Raw genomic sequence first — 20,452 nt, forward strand, 5'->3', positions numbered from 1 at the left:
ACTTGGGGGAAAAAAGGAAAAAGAATGTGGAGAGTGCCTGAGGATTCATTTCCAGAAACAAAGAACTGGGGGAAGGATCAGGAAGGATTCTTTTGGCCTCAAATGTTCCTCTTATCAGTGCACAAAGTTAAGAGAAGGAATGTGATGACTTGACAATTACAAGCATTTGACAAAATTCCACACCCTTTCATGATAAAAGCTCTTAACAAATTGGGTATAGAAGGAACATACTTCAACATAATAAAAGCCATATATGACAAACCCACAGCTAACATCATACTCAGTGGTGGAAAGTAGAAAGCTTTCCCTCTAAAATCAGGAACAAGACAAGGGTGCCCACTCTCACCACTCCTCTTCAACATAGTATTAGAAGTCCTAGCCAGAGCAATTAGGCAAGAAAAGAAATAAAAGGCATCTAAATAGGAAAGGAAGAAGTAAGATTTTCTTTGTTTGCAGATAACATGATCTTATATAGAGAAAACCCTAAAGACTCCACCAAAAAACTGTTAGAATTAATAAAATGAATTCAGTAAAGTGACAGGATACACAATCAACTTACAAAAATCAGTTGCATTTCTATACACTAACAGCAAACTATCTGAAAAAGAAATAAAGAAAATGATGCCATTTATAATGGCATAAAAACAATAAAATACTTAGGAATAAATTTAACCAAGGAAGTGAAAGATTTGTACCCTGAAAGCTATAAGACATTGATGAAAGAAATTGAAGAAGACACGAATAAATGGAAAGATACCTTGTGTTCATGGATTGAAAGAATTAATATTGTTAAAATGTACATACTACCAAGAGCAATCTACCAATTTAATGATATCTCTATCAAAATTCCATGACGTTTTTCAGAGAAATAGAAAAAAACAATCCCAAAATTCAGATGGGACCACAAAAGACCCAGAGTAACCAAAGCAATCTTAAGAAAGAAGAGCAAAGCTGGAGGCATCACACATACTGATTTTAAATTATGCTACAAAGCTATAGTAGTCAAAACAGTATGGTACTGGCCTAAAAACAGACATATAGACCAATGGGACAGAATCAAGAGCCAGAAAGAAGCCCACGCATATACGGTCAACTAATATTTGACAAGGGAGCCAAGAATACTCAATGGGGAAAAGATTGTCTTTTCATTAAATAGAGTTTTGAAAACTGGATATCCACATGTAAAATAATGAAACTGGACCCCTCTCTTACACCACTCATAAAAATTCACTTGAATTGGATTAAAGACCTAAATGTAAGACCTCAAAAAATTAAAAATAAACTACTACATAATCCAGCAATCCCACTTCTGGGTATATATCCAAAGGAAATGAAATCACTATCACAAAGAAATATCTGTACCCCCGTGTTTATTTGCAACCACATGGATGGACCATGAGGGCATTATGCTAAGTGAAATAAGTCAGACAGAGAAAGACAAATACTGTATATCTCACTTATATATAGAATCTAAAAAAAAACCAAACTCATAGAAACAGAGAGTAGAATGGTGTTGCCAGGGGCTGGGGAGGGAGAAGGGTGGGGAATGGGGAGATATTGGTCAAAGGGTACAAACTTCCAGTTATAAGATGAATAATTTCTGGGTATCTAATATACAGCATGGTGACTATAGTTAACAATACTGTATCATATACTTGAAAGTTGCAGAGATTAAATCACAAATGTTCTGACTACAAGAAAAAATAGTATGTGAGGTGATGGATGTGTTAACTAACATGGTGGTAATCATTTTGTAATACATCCATCTATCAAATCATCATGTGGTAGACCTTAAACTTACACAATGTTATATGCCAATTATATCTCAATAAAGCTGGGGGATAAAACAATTTAATGTTTTTTAAAAGGCTTATTTTATCAATTGAAGTAATAAATAAATGTACATTTCTTTGTATAATGCACCATAAAGTAATAAATTAGAGATAGAAGACAAAAAAGGAAAAACAACCAGTTCCTTCTTATCAACTGGAGTGTGGGCCACAGAGCTCAAGATGCCCTATGTCCTATTCAGGGAAACCAAGCTATTTGGGGGGATAAGTGCAAGAGTGACAGAGGTCTGAAAGGAGATGATACTCTTTAGGGCTCTACCACAGGCCCCTTACTCGGAGAGAAAAAACAAGCCTGTGTCCCCATTGTAGGTCACAAAGTTAGGACAGAGATAGTATACAAAATTGAGGGGAATCTTCAACCAGCAACTTTTGAGAAGTCGGGAGTAGTGAATAACAGAATGGTAGGCCTTTCTCCTCCATATATTTTTTTATTTCTTCTGTCTTTGCTTTCCTTATTCTATAAAAAGTACAGTCATGTGCCGCATAACGACGTTTCGGTCAATGATGAACTGCATATACCATGATGGTCCCATAGGATTAGTAGTACTGTATAGCCTAGGTGTGTAGTAGGCTATACCATCTAGGTCTGTGTAAGTACACTCTATGATGTTCACACAACAATGAAATCACCTAATGACACATTTCTCAGAAAGTATCCTTGTCATGCAGTGGTGCATGACTATGTTTCCAAAACTTAGAACTTCTGCGAGGGCAGAAATCATATGAGTTTTTCCTCCCCATTGTGTCTCCAGCATTGAGCAGCATGTTTAGTATCTAGTGGGTACCCAGTTAATGCTTGATGGATGGAAGCGTAGGTAGGCAGGTGGATGGGAGACAGAAAACAGAAAAAGTAACACAGATTAGAGGTGGTAGGAAGGAAAAAGGGACACCAAAGGCAGAGGTTTAAAGCAGAGCCAAAAACACCTAGTCTCTGTTTGAGGTGTTTGAGCCCTCTGTCAATGCAAAGAGGGAAGCCTGGACAGCTGTGAGACTCACAGTCTGTAAGATCAAAGCATAACAGTTGCTTAGGATAAAATATAGGTCTTACTGATTGAAAACAAGAAATAAATTTTCCCCTGGAGTTTCTCAAAAAGAAGATAGTGGTCCCCCCTAACTCGCCCACCCCCAGAACTTTCACTTGCTTTCCTGCCCATCCACCCGAGGCCACTACTCCCTGATGACAATTTAGTGGCTCTCTAGAGTGGGGTCTTCGATGGGGGGCTTGCTCCCATAGTCAGAATTCTGGGTCTTGGGAGCACTGAAGCCCTGGAGGCGGCCGGGGTTATATACAGGTAATGAGCGTGTATAGATTGACCAAACCCCACAGGTGATTCTGATACACAACCCCCCCCCCAACTCCTGCCCTCAGGACCCATGTCCCTACCTGTCTGCCTCTTGGAGAATCACAGGTAAAAAGAATGAACACTGTCCTCAGCAATATCCTTGCAGTTGTCTGACAAGTCCTTGACTTCTCTTACTGACAGTAAGCCCCAGAAGGCGGCAGGTGAGGTGACAGTGGAAACTGCTATTTTGGACTAATTCTTAGTGACAGGGAGGATTGGTTGGAAAAATAGAAGTGACAAGAACCTTGGGAGAAAGCAACTGTGCTAGCTTAGAATTCACAACAGCTGTTGGTTTTAGTGAGTTGAGAATGATTTGGACAGAATTGCAAACTCCTAAGTCCTCGACCTGTAACCTGCTGCTGTGCTGATTCACGAGGATGTTACTTGGAGGGGGTGCTCTCTCCAAATGCGTGCTGCTTCCTCCTCTGGGGCTTTGGCCACAAATCCCAATGAGAACACACGAAGACCCCATTTGTGCCCAAGGCCAAGTGGGCCTTGGTCCTATACCCACATCTGGTCCCTTGAGATCTCACCAACCCAGAGGCAGAGGGAGGCCAAGAGAGACAGACTGTGGGGGAGGAAACTTAATGACAAAGGAGCTTTTCTGTAAGGTCCAGAGAGGCAGGCACATCTTCAAGCTTTGTACCCCTGGACCTTCCCCCATTTGAAAGAAGCACCATTGGAGGTCTCCTCTTAGAAAGAAGCCCCGACACACCCTCTTTTGCAGGATAAACTTCTCCCTAATCCCTACCATTTTACTTTATTTGTTCCACTTAATAGCAGCCTTGCCATATGGGTCCTACTGTGTTAACCATAGTACCTTACAAGTAAGATAAAGAGGCTTAGAAAGATCAGATAACTTACCCAAGGCCTCCACCTCATTCGGGGAAGACCCTGATTCTGAAACTAGGTGTGTCCAATTCTCAACCCTGTCTTGTATCCACTGCATTCTGCTAGCTTGTCCACTCAGTTGTCTGTTTTCCATGAAATGATATCATCTGTCCAAACTGTCACAAAGTATGAGGGAAAGGACAGACTTCCACTGAAAGTTGCTTGGAATAGCAAGTGTTGCATCAATATTTTAAGATGTAGTCTTTTCCCTGCTAGGTAATCCCTGAAGCAGGCAGTCATTTAAAATACAATTGGCTTCAATCTTTGCATGGCTTCCATCTAGAATCAAGGGGCAACACGTAGGAGGAAACGTATTATAAAACGGATCAGGGCCAGCCCCGTGGCTTAGCGGTTAAGTGCGCGTGCTCCGCTGCTGGCGGCCGGGGTTTGGATCCCGGGTGTGCACCGACGCACCACTTGTCCAGCCATGCTGAGGCCGCGTCCCACATACAGCAACTAGAAGGATGTGCAGCTATGACATACAACTATCTACTGGGGCTTTGGGGGGGAAAAAAAAAAATTTAAAAAATTTAAAACGGATCATCCACCCGTGGGAGGCCTCAAATAAGACACATAGTCTGGCCCCTGAAGATGAGACCGTAATAACAAAGACCAGAGCCTTTTCACCCCTCCATTTCTTCCTATTTTATCACCGAGCTTCAGTGTAAAAATAAACCAAGGGCACTGAGCATAGGGAAAGTGAAACTTCAGCTGATTGATAGCAGACTAGTCTGGAAAAATAGTAAAGTATTTAAAATGGAATGGGTAATGAAGGAAAGAGCTCTAACTCTCATAAATTCAAGTATATCCCATGCTGACTTCTTCTGACTTCCAAAATTTGTGAAAAGAAAAGGAGAGAAAGTGGGTAACTGATATTTATTGAGAATCTACCACATGCCGGGCACTAAATTGGGTAGTTGCCTCAATCTGCCCTCACAACAGCTACATTTCTGTTTGGAGGGAGAAATAGACATAATTCAAGTAAACAAGGAAATCATTAAGATAACTGCAAAATGTGCCGAGTATCATGAAGGAGACAAATGGAGCTATATGCATGAGGGTAACTGGAGTGAGAAGGAGTCAGCCATGCAAAGTGGGGGGTGAGGAACATTCTAGGCAGTGGGAAAGGTGGATGCAAAGACCCTAAAGCCAGAAGGAGTTTTTCATATTTCCAGATATTCCAGGACATCTAGCTGTGGTTAGGAGTTTGGAATATATTCCAAGTACAATGGGAAAACATTGGAGGTTTCTAACCTAGGGAGTCACATGATCCTATGATGTTTCATGAGCATAACTATCACCATCCCAATTTGTGGAACAATTAGTTTCTTTCTTACATAAGTAGATATCCTGATCTGTTTTGCTTGATTTAACAGCTTTACACATGTGAGTTTGTCTTTTTTGTTTATGGTGTGGAATCTGTAAGCCTTCTTGGAAGAAGGGGCATACCTGTGAACAAATCACTGTCACCACTTGATCTCTCCAGGTCTGAGAGGGCAAGAGAAGCAGAGGGGAACCTCCCAGCCATACAAATCCATAGACTGTGCGGTGGCCAGTAGCCTGAAGCTTGGAGATGAGTTTGTTTCAAGAGCCCTAATATCAGCAGAAGGGGCTTTTTATGGCATTGCCAATCAATAAATGTTTGAGTGCTGGCTCTTTGCCAAGCATTTTGCTTGATTCTATGGATTCAAAAATGAGTGAGATGAGGGTCCTGTCTGTCTGTCCATTCTCTCCCTGCTCCTTTAAATGTGGTCATTCAAAGGCTTCGTGACATGACGTGCGTCACAAGAACCCAAGGTTTACAGCGATGCCCATCCTGTCTCAGGGTTCCTGATAGCTCCGCCTCATTCCTCCTGTTGACGACTCATTTCCAATGTGACTTTTCTGGATCTGACCATGGATCAGATGATCCAATATCTAGTACTCACTAAATTATCAGAGAATGAGTATGTAAATGAATGAATGAACTTCTCTCAATTTGACAAATACTTCCAGTGAGAGTGCCCATCTTGATTATCCAAAGAACACATTTATTTTTGAGGAATTAATAATGCAAAGTACAAGAAGTATATAAGACAGAGGTTCTTCACCTGAAATCCAGAGGTTCCTAGAGAATCTGGGTCTGGGCTTTGGTGGAGGAGATGGCCCAAACCTCACAAATTTACCTGAAATTGTGAATTTACAGCCTTGGGCATTTTTTTGTAGGGAGAAAGTCCATAGCCCCTGCCAAATTTTCAGTGGATCGTATGGCTTTCCAAAGCTTAATAGAAGTTGTCATTGTTATACCTCTAATGTTACTCTGATTGTGTTAGGAACTATCAATCCTATTATCCCTGGTAATGACAAATGTCAATGATGGCTCATCAAAACCATCCCCTAGGAAAAATCCTCTTCTTCACCCACAGAAGTCAATTTCCTCTTCAACCAAACCTCTGGGCAGGGTGAGGGCAGTGCCTATGGATAGGAGATTTGGTTTTCCTCTGCTCACCTTATTTAGTTTTACTGCAGTGAATTGTCTGGAAAACAAGTAGAATGCAACCCTCACTGAGGGAAATTTATTGCTTCTGACCTGTCCTTGCATCCATTATCTCATTTGCTGTCGATCACAGTGAGGAAGGTAGGTGGATGATCCACATGTTATAGGTGGAAAAAGCAAGCTCAAAGAGTTAACTAACTTTCTCAAGATTGCCAAGCCAGTAAGTGTGGAGGTGGCCCCACCTAGAACCCAGGGCTCCTGATTCCCAACTGTTCTAAGGGTACTCCGTATTTGTTTAATCAGATATGGTAAGGCACACGGACACAGAAATGACTGTCATGAAAGAAGACATTTGTTATACTCATAGTCCCCTAGAAGCAAGAGGTATGCCATACCATGCAGAGCCACAAGGGTTAACACCAAGGCAAGATGAGTGGCCAGAGAAAGAAGGCACTAGTGGGCTGAAGCCTTTACTGAGGTTTCCATGGGAAGAAAGAGTCAAAGCAGGGTAGTCAAGTTTAGAATTGAATAATTTCAGCGGGCTCTAAGGGGTTAGGTGTTGTCCCAAGTTGTCCAGCACCTGGCCCTGGAGTGATTATGGCAGGTGGATAATGGCCCAGGGTGTGAGTACCTGATAAAGGAGGTGGCTGGGGTCACAGGCTCTGGATTGGTTGGTTTGCATATCAAAGATGCATTTGCAAGGGAAACTGTTTACTATCTCCAGAATTAGCTAATCCTGGGAGGGTCAGTCCCTCCAGGGCAGCCCCAGATATCAGAGCATCAAAAATACAGGAAATAAAAAGGCATAGTTAATACACTGGCTCTTTCCCCTTTATGGAGTTGATGGAGCTGGGTAGTCTAATGAACTGTATCCTCCACCTTTGAGGATGTTGTAGCTTGACCTCTCACTGCTCTGTGAAGTGGTGTGTGATCTCCTCTGTTCCACTGTGCTAACCTAGGTCACAGTCTCTGGGTGACCCAGAGGCACCCATCTTCTTCACCTTGACAAACACGTGGCCATAAAACTGGACTTTCATCACTCTGGCCAGAAAATTGCAAACGGCAATTTTTTCTGAATTGGGATATTTTCAATACCGTGCATGAGGTGTCAGGCACTGTGCTTCAGAGGAAGGAGATTATACAGACTCTTAGAGCATCCCCAAAATGACAGTCCATTGTTCATAATGATCTATGATATTCATTTGTTGAAATTTTATTACTTTTGTAATTTAATTCAATTTATTCCATTTTATTACTGCTCAGGGCAGTGTTACCTTATTTGCCTCTCTCCTCCTTCTGGATAAGGATGTTTCTTCTTTTGTTATGAGCATGATGGCTTCTAGATTACAGCAGCCACTCAATATAACTGTTTCCGTTGGCGCCAACCTTTTCCAAACCTACCTCTACTCTTGCGGCATTTTCATGGAGACAAATATTGGCAGTGATTTACGAAAGATTTTTGTGAATAATCAAGTTCCAGCCTTCATTTTCTACTTAGAGATTAAAGATTTTATTCAGCAATGCTTCCCTGCATCAGAAATCATAGGAATGGGCAAATAACAGTGAAGTTGGTTAGGAATATCTTTGATGAAGATGCAGATGAAGAACATATTCAGTAACATCGAATTAAAACATAAAGACATCAGGAGACCTCTTTCTAAAGCTGAAGTTGTGCACCATCTTTGAGAAGTCCTGGAGGTGTTGTAGGGAATAATTGAGTTGGGCAGTGAGTCTGAAAGGATGTGAGCAGGCGAGAAGACGTGAAGGTGAGGCCACATGCTTGCTTGCAGGGGTTGCCCCTTAACTGAGTTAAAATGTAGAACCCATGGCTGTGGGCACCCAGACGTACTGGACGATTCTTTTCTCAAATGTTATTTATGCCTATAATCCATATAAATTGCATATTTTTAAAGATAGAAATACTAGATTTGTAGTTAAATTTTGTTTTAAAATAAAAGATTGCCTTCTTTTTTCTTTTCTTTTCTTTTTTTTTTTTTTTTTTTTTTGTGAGGGAGATCAGCCCTGAGCGAACATCCGTGCTAATCCTCCTCTTTTTTTTTGCTGAGGAAGACCGGCTCTGAGCTAACATCTATTGCCAATCCCCCTCCTTTTTTTCTCCAAAGCCCCAGTAGATAGTTGTATGTCATAGTTCACATCCTTCTAGTTGCTGTATGTGGGACGCGGCCTCAGCATGGCCGGAGAAGCGGTGCGTTGGTGTGTGCCCGGGATCCAAACCCGGGCTGCCAGTAGCGGAGCGCGCGCACTTAACCGCTAAGCCACCTGGCTGGCCCACCCTCTTTTTTCTATACAAGGAAAGACTCCGTAGTTGGAGGCTCCTCAGTTCCCTTGCCCCAGCCCTTTCTCTGTTCTGGGAGCAAAATAGGGTTTATTGTAATTTTAGGGATCAATACTTCAGGTGTGGACACCCATCTTGATTCAGCTCCTCTATTTTTCTTTTTAACCACTCACTGGATTGTAAACTCCTTGAAGTTTAGCCTCAACCCTTAGCAATCTATGGAAACACCTTTATTGGAAATGACTCCAGTGATTTCTTAATTCCCAGTCCCACTTCCTTTGCTCCTCTTTCCCACCTCATCTTCTTGGTGGTATTTTTTTAAAGACCACCTGTGTCAGACCCACCATGGACACTTTTAACAAATGTAGACCCTTGGGCCTACTTACCCTGAATTTCTGGAGGGTGAGTGCTGGGGACCCCACCTTTAACACGCGATTCAAGGGCCCTGGTGATTGTGATGCCCAGTGAAGTCTGAGAACTCTCACCAGCCTGGCCAGAGCCTCTGTCATCTCTCACCTGGAACATTTCAGTGGCCTCCTGCTTGTATCTCTGCTTCTACCCTTATATCCTTATGTCTGTGGTTCTCAAACTTGGCTACACATTGGAACCTCCGTGGGGAGATTAAAAGTCAAGCCCTGCCTCCAGAGGTTCTGATTTAGTTGATCTTGCATGTGACTTGGGCATTCAGAATTGTAAGGTCATCACAGGAAAATCGAATGGGCAGCCAGGACATGCACAGCTGTCCATGACCTGTTCTCCACACTGCAGACAGAATTACCCTTTTACAAAACTATGTGTCAGTTCGTGTCAGACTTCTACTACTCAGTCTCTCCTGTGGCTTCTATTCTTGCTGCAAAAAGAGCCCACACTCTAACAGTGGTTGCAAGGACCACGTGATCTGGCACCTATTGTCTGTCCAAGTTTATAGCCTGCAACCTCTCCTAGCTGACTCCACTCCATGCGCACTGACATCTACAATATCCCTGGAGCATTCCTATCTCAGGGACTTTGTACCTTCTCTTCCCTTCACCTGGAACATTCTTCCCCAATAGCTGTATGTCTTGCTCCTCTTTCCCCACCCCTTCTTGTCCAGATCCCTCTCAAAAATCACTTATCAGGGAGGCCTTCCCTTCCTCTCTTTCTAAAATAGCAGCCCCATCGCTATCCGTTGTCTTACCCTGCTTTATTTTCTTCATAAGCATTTACTCAAAAAAAAAAATGTTACATATGAATTTGCCATTTATTATATGTTTCACGCTCATGGAAATGTAGACTCCCTGAGGACAGAGAGTTTGTGGTTTACCCATCATATCCCCAACACCAAGAATGGTCCGTGGCACATGGTAGGTGCTCAGAAGTTACTTGTGACAGATGGATGTTGAACTGCTATGCCAGACTATCTCAAAAGCACGGGCATTGGTGATCTCCCCTTCATTGCTGGAGGGAGATGTGCAGGCAGCAGCAGCCTGTTTTCTGACTGTGAAATTGCCCCATTTTGGCTCTACTGGCAGCTGCTCTCCTTCCCCTGTTTTAATGGCTGTGGAAAGGAGAGAATTTGGCTCATTATCTTTGCAAACTCAAACTACCTAAGTTCACCAAAGGTTGGGAGGAATGGTGCCCCTCTAAGTTTCTGGAGGGTATTGCATCTATATGAGTAAGAAGCATAATTTGTCTTTTGGAAAAACTGGTTTGAGTTTTTTGTTTGTTTCATTTGGGAAATTTTATGCTAAGTAGATTAAAGTGAGTGACTTTGAACTTTGAAATCTCCACATCCTAACATTTTATTAAGCTTACTTGGTTTGGTAGAACATTTAAAGACCATCCAAACTTAAATGGGAGATCCAAATGAACTAATAGGTTGGTGCAGACTTTCCCCCCTCTGCCTTTGCGCTGCATTAATCAAAGTGGTGCCTTCATGCCTGTGGATGATAAGCACAAAGGCTTTGCTTTCTGGGGAGCTTTGGGGTGTCCTGACAACTGCCCTGGTCTGTACTATGCCATGACTTCTTTCCATGATCATCTGTGCCGTGCACCTGGCTTTCAGAACCACCCCTGGTTCGCCTCTGCTAAGGCACCTTGCCACATCAGAAAAGTAGTTGGGTTCAAGGGATACTTGTGGAAGTTTGTTTGATGGTCCTTCTTAGGGAAGAAATCTCCAATTGTTGGAAATAAAATCCGTCAGGTTACAGAATCTGTTAGTGATGGAAATGAGGTGCAATGTCCTTACAGAATGGTTCAGGAAGAAGCAGTGTCTTTACTTTCTTCTTGTTTAAAATGATCTTTAATTATTAAAGCAATACTTGTTCATTGGTAAAAACATTCAATGATATAGACGTTTATGAAGTAAAAAGTATATGTCCCCTTTTAGAAAATATAGGTTTCTATGCTACACAATATCCTACAACTTGCTTTTTTCCCCTTACCAACTTATAATGGATGTCTTTCTATATGAGTACATAGCGGCATGGTATTCCACTACATGAATGTACTATAAGTTTTCTAGCCAATCCACTAATAAGAGACACTTAGGATTTAACAGTATTTGACCATTACAAATAATGAAGGTGAACATCTTTGTACTTTTATCATTTTTGTGTATTTTTGAAAATGTCTAAAACTGAATTATAGGGCTTTAAGAAGATATGCACTCTACAATGCTCCATACTCCAGCAACTTCCTGTCATCTTGATTACCTGCTTGGCCCCCATAGGCATTTTATTTGTTATCCTGGCTATAAGATAAATGCCTAGAGGTAGAATTACTGGGTCCAAAAAATTTAAAAATATAAAATGCTATGGATATTATTAAATTGCTCTCCAAAATATTTATTTTGGAGTAAAATCCATTTTCTTTTGTTGCCAGTTGAAAGGCATTATTGTGCGAAATCCAGGACATGAACTCAGTATCTTTTGATTATGTTTATTTTATAGGCAGAGATGCAACAAGACATTTCCATGCCATTTCTACTCAGATAAAGAGGCCAGTCCACTGAGAGCCAAGGACTGCACATAAATGGAAATATTGAACATGATTCTGATTTTCTTTCATAAGCAATAAAATAAAATACAAACCAACAAAACAAATATAATGCCTATAAATCCCTTAGCAAGTACCTGACCCAGGGGATGGTGCTGACTGTAGAAACCACAGCAAAAGTGGTAGAAGGGGCAGCAGTGGTGGTTTAAGGGGTCGTGCAACTGGTTTTCATTACTGTGGTTATTGTTAGCACAATCATTCTTGAGCAATCATGTGTAGTCTGAAATTTGGCGCAATCCTACTGGTTTTCCAAATGGGTTGCCATCTTTTAAAATCAGGAATTATAGAAGTTTTGCCAATGGTTCACAGCATTGTTCTGGAGTTTTAATTAGGCCTCCAAGAGAAAACTCAGTTTATCCTACAGTTCTTCACCTGGACAGCAGAGGAGGTTTGGCACACACAGGTAACTTTACTCAAAAACAAACGGTCCACCTTGTGTCAAGTCTTTTCCTCCTTACCTATCAAGATAGACTCATAGCTTTATTTCCTAAAAGCTATCTCTTATGCTGTCTGCTTGGTTAAGAGCCATTGGGGGTGGAAGTTTTTGTCAGTGTAGTGTTTTCCCTTTAAATAGCTTAAATTTGAAATGAAAGTCAAAGATTTATGAAAAAAGCATGGGTCTAATCTCAAGAGACTGGATTCCATCCTGGCTCCTGTGGGTGCTGGCTCTGGGCCTTGGAGCTGGTTGGGGTTTTCTGGATTGACTGAACCAGCATCTCCAGGAGGTCAAGAGGAGTGTTATCCTGACCTCTCTCATTAGATCAGGACTCGATGAAACTAAGCAAATCACTTAACTGGGCCTCAGTTTCCCCCTAAATCAGACATTTTTAGCTAAATGCCAACAGTGGCCAGGCAGAAAAAGTGAACAGGAGACAGCTCTGTGTAGAGAGGTCAAGAGGGGCCACCTTTGGCCATATGAAGTTGAGTCTTCCTTTTTTTTTTCCTCCCAAGAGATGCCAGAATCTCCCAATTTAAAAAAACATGTCTTTCCTCCTAATGAGACTCCAGTGGGAATGGTGTGGAAAAGAGCTGGGAGAATGAAGAGAAGCAAAGACCTCTGTGCCTGCTCATCCACCCAGGAAGCCCCCTTGCAGGAGCTGTGATGGAGGAAATGACTGCCTTACCAACAGATTAAGGCTGCATAAGGCTAATGTGTATCTAAACATCTCTTTAAGTTGGAAATAAATCATCACCTAAAAACTAGTCTTCAAGTTATAATTCCCAGTTAAGAGGATATCATAATTAAAACAAAATCTTCATTTTTATAGTCAGCTCTGAGCATTCGTTTATTTTTATCCATTCGTATATTGAGTTGCAACATTCCAAGTACTACACTCCATTGCGACACAACCAGGAGAAAGAGACACATCCCTTTCTTTTCCTCGTCAAGTGGACAGTCTAGTGGACATCAGCCTCGGAGATGTAACCACAGAAGACACTAGTTAACGACAATTGTAATAAAGGTTCAGAAGGAGCAGTAGGGGTGCCTGATCCTGTCTGGCTGAGCTGAGGGGACGTCAGCTAGTAAAGCCTTTGGTGCCACCTGTCCAGTATCGTTCTTCTAATCCCTTGTCTTCATTTGACTTGTCACAAAGAGGTGGCCAAAGGACTGTACTTGACCTGCCAGAAGAGTTTTGTTTGGACTGTGTAGAATTGCCCCACATACCATTTTAACCCTTTTAATTCCTTATCTTTCTTCCACCCAACCTCTGAGCACTACTTTGGGAGATAGGTCGTACTTATTTCAAAAAAATTTGGCCTCATGAGACAGAGTTGGGAAAGTCATAGAAAATGAGAGAGCCAGGGTTTTACATGTGTCCTCTGCTCCTCAGGAGCCAAAAGCTTAGGAAGACTAGAGAGAGTCCCCATCAGCCTGCTGGCTTCAGGTTGTGCCTCTTGTCCCAGTTAATTACCTCCTAAAATCACGCCAGACGCCACAGATAGTAAGAGGGCGTCTGCAGCCTCTCCTTTGGGGGAAACGTTGAGGATCTTTCAGGGGCATTTTTATTCCCCAGAAGAACACACTCTGCATCTCTTGTGCTGATGAGGAAAATGGTTGTGGCTTTGGCCCAGACTTGGATGGTCCTTGTCCACGTGTGTGCAGCAAACCCAGGCCTGCGATGCTGCCAGTCTCCCGCTTCAAGTTATTCTCCTCTGTCACCAGTTGCACACTGAAAAACAACCACCACTAGGGCCATATGGTTTAAAAGATCAAAGGCCCCAGTTTTGAATACATTTCTAGCTGCCTGTACTTCAAATGTCTTAAATATGTTCCTACAGATGGGAAGCATGGAGCATTAAAGAGGTAAACCACATGTGCGTGAGCCATGCTTGTGGTCTGTGCAGGACGGTGAAAAGTGAATACTGCTGACCCGTGTGTTCCTCTTCCTCTCAGGTTCGCATCTTCACGTACCTCATTGGACGAGAGGCTGCTTTTGCAGACAATCTCAAATGGATGGCCTGTGCCAACAAAGGTAGGTCCCCCCAACGTGCTCAGCTCTGAATAACTTCCCCTTGGATGTGCAGAAATCGGGATAGTCATGAGAAAGTGGAGACTTCTTAGAGAAGGCTGTGAATTCTAAGACAAGGTTGAGTATTTCTAAATGATTATTGATAGACTCAGAACAGCTTCTCCCAAAGTATGTTTATAAATTTTGAGGACATAATCAAGTGGAGTGGTTTAGCCTCTCTGCTCTGCTGCTTAGTAGCTGAGTGACCTTGGGAGAATTACTATGGCAGAACAATTTACTGTGCACCAAATATCCGTGTGCTTGCTCACCATAACCACCCTTTGTGGTTAGATGGGGCCTCAGGACTGGTTCTGGCCAACAGGCTGTGAGCAAAACCAACCTGGGTCATTTCTGGACTAAAGCATTTAAGAGCTGATGTGGTGGTATCCATACTCTCTTCTGCTCCTGTGAACTCTGAAGCTACATGTTCCAGATGGAATAGTCGTGAAATGGAACAACCTTCATCAGCCTGGGTCCCTGAGTGCGACATGGAGCCAATGCCATTCCACTCACCCTGCCCCCTGCCATCTGCCAACCCACGCTGGATATATACTATACATGAAAAATAAACCTTTGTGTTAAGCCACTGAGATTTCCAGTTTTATATGTTCCCATAGCATAACTTAGCCTACATAACTAATTAAGTTAGTTAACTTTAACCTGCCTCAATGTTCTAACCTTCAAAACGGGGGTGATGATAATAGTTCTTCCTTTGATTCTTATTAAATATAAGGATTAATGAAATGTTGTATATTAGGTGCCCAGTTCAATGCTGGGCCATAATAAGTGCTCAAAAATTGTTGGCTTTTCTATATTGATAGGTTAATTGATTAACAACCCCCTGTTGTGTTTCAGAACACACAGGAAGGGAAAGGCACAGGGAGGAAAGCAACAGGGCCCTCCAGTCTAAGGACTTATTCTCATGTGACACGCAAGCAAGAAGGCAAAGCATAGGCGGCAAATAGGTGGTAGAATCCAGATTCCTGGAGTCTAAATCCTCCACCATCCGCCAAAAATGTGCAAGTTACCAAACCTATCTGGGTCTGAGTTATGTCACCTACAAAACAGGGGTAGTAATGACACCTGCCCCAGACAGACGTTGTGAGCATGAAATGAGGCCGTGCAGGTAAAGCTGGTTGTTCGGTGCCTGACACATAAATGCACCATATTATTTCCTGGCATTATATTGACCTGTGGGCATGTCTTGTCTCCCCTCTAAGGCTACATGCTCCATGAGAGCTGCCTTTGACTCTGATTTCATCTTGAGCACTCTGACAGAGCTCAGATTCCTACTTTACTCAGAGTGGGTGCTCCTTTAATGTTTGAAAAATGAGTAAATTGACTATAAATATGAATAAAGGAAGATATGTCCTGTTGCACAGTAAATTGGTATTGATGGATTTAGGTGGTCTATTTTTGTGTTGTCTCCTAAGCCATCCTTTACAAAAGTTCCAGTGTTTGTATATTAGTGGAAGAAAGAGGACTCACTGAAGGGTTTGCAGGTCTCAACTGTAGTTTTGGCAACTTAGGACAAAGTTGTTTTAGTTGCAAGCAATCAAAGTTCTCCCTGAAATTAAAAGCAGAGTGTTTTGGAGAGAGAGGGGAGTGACTCAGAACCCAGAGTGGGAAGGGAAGCTTGTGTCTCACGAGGGACCAGGGAGCTGTGTTTTGGTTTTCCTTTTCCTTTTTGATTTCTTTCTACACTCCATGGCATTCTTCTTCTCTATAGGTAGACCTTCTCTGCTATGGCATGCACACACCAGAAATGGCCACCTCACACCATGCACACCCATCTGTCTACACAACACGTATAGTGGGCAAGGCATGATAGTAGAAAGCAGAGTTTATATCTTCTCTGTTTGAGACTGATGAGCCACTTTAAGTTCTGATTTCAAGTCTTCCTCCTCCCTCCCAAAAAAGATTATGACACCCAGCTTGGGCCAGGTCTCCCCCTGCTGAATTGGGTGTGGGCAGAGGTAAGCCCACAGGGAAAAATATATGTGCTCTACAGGGGCTCGGCATTGTGGATGGGTGGGTGTGGAAAGTTCTCAGAGAATAGGTGCATAGCCAGGCAAATATACCTCTGCCTGTCTTTCCCTTTGCTTGGCATTGTCTTTAATTACCTGCTTCTACTTGGAACAATCTTTTACGCAAGTCTCAATTTCCTCATCTAAAAAGTGGAAAGCTGCATGAAAGGTTTTAACATTTCCATGAAGCTCTAAAATAACACATTCTACAATTATTTTAGTTTACTGGCTGGTTTGCCCCACTAAAAGGTATCAGTAATTCTGATTGTCTCAGAGTCATGAATTTGGTTTCATTTCAGGAGGAAATATAGGAGGAACGTAGGCATGAGGAGATGGAGGCTGAGTGGATCCTAGATTTCCTCTGAGTAAAGAGGTCATTCTTGAAATAAGTTTTGGAACTTTGTTGACATTTGAAAACTGTGAGTGAGCCATGCTTTTCCCATTTTTTCCTTTATTCTGTGGTCTTGAAAAAAAGAGTTACTTTCCATTTTTTAATTTTTTAAAATTTTGCTGTTATTCCTGGCACATCAGATTGCAATTCTTCCCATCAACTAGTATGCATTTAGTCATGGGTTATTGTTTTTACCACTGTCTGTGTCCAGCTGATGAAAATTACTCAAATTGAAGTCTTGTCCTAATCAACTAATATTACACCATAATTTAGTTTTAGTCATTGTTTATAAGAATCTTTGAAGCATCCTTTTGAAGACAATTTAGTGAACTCGTAGTATTTCAGGGCCTGGCTATAGAATATAGCCCTTTAGATTTATAAGTTCTGAGTACAGCAACTTGGAAAATCCAAGGATGTAATAGTAGCTGCCTAGCTGGCCAGGCCGTTGGATTCCACAGTGATTCTCCTTCTCTTCCTGTTGAAATCCATTCATTTCCTTCCCTGCCAGAGCCCTTCCTTGTCAATAGTTTCACCTTCCTTGCTCTGCTTCTTTTCTAAAGGGCCTTGGGAATAAAATGTCATAGTTTTCCACTCTTCAAAGTAGCAGTTGCCATCAAAACGTTAGGTTCCAGTCATCTGTTCCCATATAAACATCGGCTTCACGTTGCATCAGTTATGGGGTTTTAGACCACGTAACATCGGTGAGCAAGTATTCTTCTATGGTCATTAATTAAATCGTTGTTTATAGCCTCAGATTGTTATAGTATGGAGGCAGCATAACATTTTTCATCTCAAGTGACATGAGGTCCAGAGGGGGCCCCCCTTACATATTTTCATCGTGACTCAGCCAACTTTTCAGTGAAATCAAGCATTAGCATTCGGGGACCAGATCAGACCCAGGGAACCCAAGGAGAAGCCTGTTGGCTGACTGGCCAGAGTGACCCTGGGGAGGACCAGAAGTTGTCAGGGCCAACACCTCGTCACCAGGTCAGTGGTCAAGGGCCCACTATGAGGGCAGAACTTCTTGCTTGGAAGTCTGGTAGTCATGGGGACAGCTCTCAGCCAGTGGTCCTCAGATACTGTCCTCTGGAAATGGATGACTGGGGACATTCATGCTCCTTGCAGGAGTTCTCTGCCTCCTCCAACCTACTAGCAAAATCCAGAGAGGCTTGGAACTCATTGGTTTGATTCATTTTATGCATAACTAGGTCCTATCTTGAGGGAACCAGCCCTAATGAGGCAAAGCAGCAAACCATTTTAAATACATTAAAATAATCATTGCCACTGTAGAATGGCTTATGGAATATAAAGTTCTGCATTCACACTATTGGATAAACAAGCGAACTGGGAAAACTGAAAAGAGGGGCTGACTAGCCCAGATATTCCGTAACGCCGTGATGGCCTTCTCTAATGTTCAGTGTGCCAAGATTTTAAATAAGCACTGCCTGATTCTCCTTCAGAAATCATGGTGAATGGAGTGTTTTCCAGCTGTGCAAATAAAGAAGGGCCTCTGTGTTTGGGTTCTCAGCCAATCAGTCATCGTGAGGTTGAATGGAAAGGCCGCATGACTCTCTCCTGGTTGTGTGCTCTGCTTGTCCCTTTTTTGAAGGGTTAATGGTTATTCTCTCCTTATTTGAGAGAGAACTGGTGGCCTGAGCCCTCCTTGGACATTCAGACCCACAGCCTTTTTCCATTAAAAAATTCTTAACCTCACCCTACCTTTCCAAGTGTCTTGTCTCCTAAAAGATAGCTTCAAATTTATGAGGCCAGAATGGTTGTAAGTGGAGGTAGGGGAAATGTGGCAATTAAAACTTTTTGCTATTTTGGGACAGGTGAAAGAAGACAAAAATGGCAGTTATTCAGATAACTTTGTGTAATTCTTGTTTTTTTGTACCCTTTGACACATATCTCCCCAATTCCCGTACCCTCAGCCCCTGGTAACTGCCATTCTACTCTCTGTTTCCATGAGTTCAACTTTTTTAGATTTCATATAGATTCAACATATAAGTGAGATCATACAATATTTGTCTTTCTCTGTCTGACTTTCCTCACTTAGCATGGCACCCTCAAGGTCCATCTATGTTGTCACAAATGGCAGGATCTCCTTCTTTCTCATAGCTGAATAGTACTCCATTGTGTATATAAACCACATCTTCTTTATCCATTCATCCATAGATGGACACTTAAGTTATGTACATTCTTGGTGTAAATTCCATAGAACGTGAGAATTTGAGTAGAAAAGATAATGGTGATGAAGATGAAGATTGTGCCACTGTTAATAGGAACTAACGATGACAAACTAAGTGCCAGGTGGAGTGCAAGTACTTTGGTGTATTATCTCTTTTGACCCTCATTAAAGCTCTGCAAGGTGCTTGAGAAGGAAACTGAGACTCAGAGAGACTAGTGCCTTGCCCCAGGTCACCAGCTAGCAAGTGGCAGAGCTGGGATTCAGGCCCACTTGATTCGAAGCCCAAGCCTAACTCTTCACCAGGATGTGAAGTTCCCTCTCTTTGGGGAGAAGAAAATCACATTTCATAGAGGACTCCTACATGCTTCCCATAATTTGAAAGAATCCAAGAAAAGGAAACTGGAGGTTGAGAAAGGACTTTAACATGCCAGGGCTAATAAAGACTGGGCTGGGATTTATGCCCAGCCTGTGTGTTCCACAAATGGTCCTGCCTCACCTTTGTGGGCGTGTGGTCCAGTTCCTGACATTTTACAAATGGGGAAATTAAGACTTTGAGAGGAGATGAGGCAGGGTTGGGTGGGGGCACAGCGATAGAGCTGTAGACAAGCCAGCATTCCTAGCTCCACTCTAAATTATTTTTTTCTAACATGAAATCTGAATTTTAAAATGTAATATTATTCACAAAGGAAAGGGCTTATTCCTAGATCCAAGATTTCGGCTGATTCCGACAGCTTCATCCTCAGGAGCCCCATTCTCCAGGTGGGCACATGGCCACCGAGGCCTCTGAGCTCCCTGCCCTCGTGGTCATTCTCTCCCAGTTGGTTCTTTCCAACTCAGCTGCATGTGTGCCCTTCGGATCTCAGGGCCCAACAGACCTCTTGCTGGTTCTTTGTGGAGTCCGAGGAGATGTGGAGGTAGAAAACTGTTTGTAAATTGTACACATTCTACAGAAATAAGTGCTTTTTCAGTAGTGTGTGATGTTGATGGGTAGGAGGACGATGAAACAGAATGTTTTGAGGGTCTTCTGAGAACACTGTTGTTCCATAAGGGAATGCAAATACAAGGTCACACCATCAACTTTACTGCCCATCTCATTGTACCGAGAAGACTGAAATCTGAGCACTGGCTTTGTTTTCGGCTTGTCTTAGTTAAGACGGGAAAAGAGTCTTTGAAAAGACTCAAAAGGAGCAGTGCCCATCACAACAAATGCAGAACAGAGAACTTGGCACATGAGGTAGACAGCCAGGGTCTCCCATTGAGGAGCAGACTCCCGGGCCCTGGGCTCTGGTGTCATTGCAAAGTGGGGCATTGAATGATGCACTGATGGAGCAGCTCCTGCAGGGGCACCTTGTAGACAAGGGACTGCTAAGAAATATGAAGTAAGGGTGGTAAAAATCTCAGAAACACAAAGCACCAGGCTGCATGTGGTTTATCGCACTGAGTA

General features: G+C 42.5%; 1 protein-coding gene across 1 annotated transcript in view; it reads left to right on the forward strand.

The window, feature by feature from the left end:
• The window catches only part of CACNA2D3 (calcium voltage-gated channel auxiliary subunit alpha2delta 3), an 838,936-nt gene that overhangs the window by 523,274 nt on the left and 295,210 nt on the right, over window positions 1–20,452 (forward strand). The window contains exon 12 of the mRNA XM_087431193.1: window positions 14,288–14,366. Within this exon, the coding sequence (XP_087287319.1) occupies window positions 14,288–14,366 (79 nt within the window). The remainder of the gene's footprint in view (window positions 1–14,287; window positions 14,367–20,452) is intronic.

This window comes from Ceratotherium simum, chromosome 5 (assembly GCF_057802395.1).
Source record: "Ceratotherium simum simum isolate JZ-2026a chromosome 5, ASM5780239v1, whole genome shotgun sequence".
Lineage (NCBI taxonomy): Eukaryota > Metazoa > Chordata > Mammalia > Perissodactyla > Rhinocerotidae > Ceratotherium > Ceratotherium simum.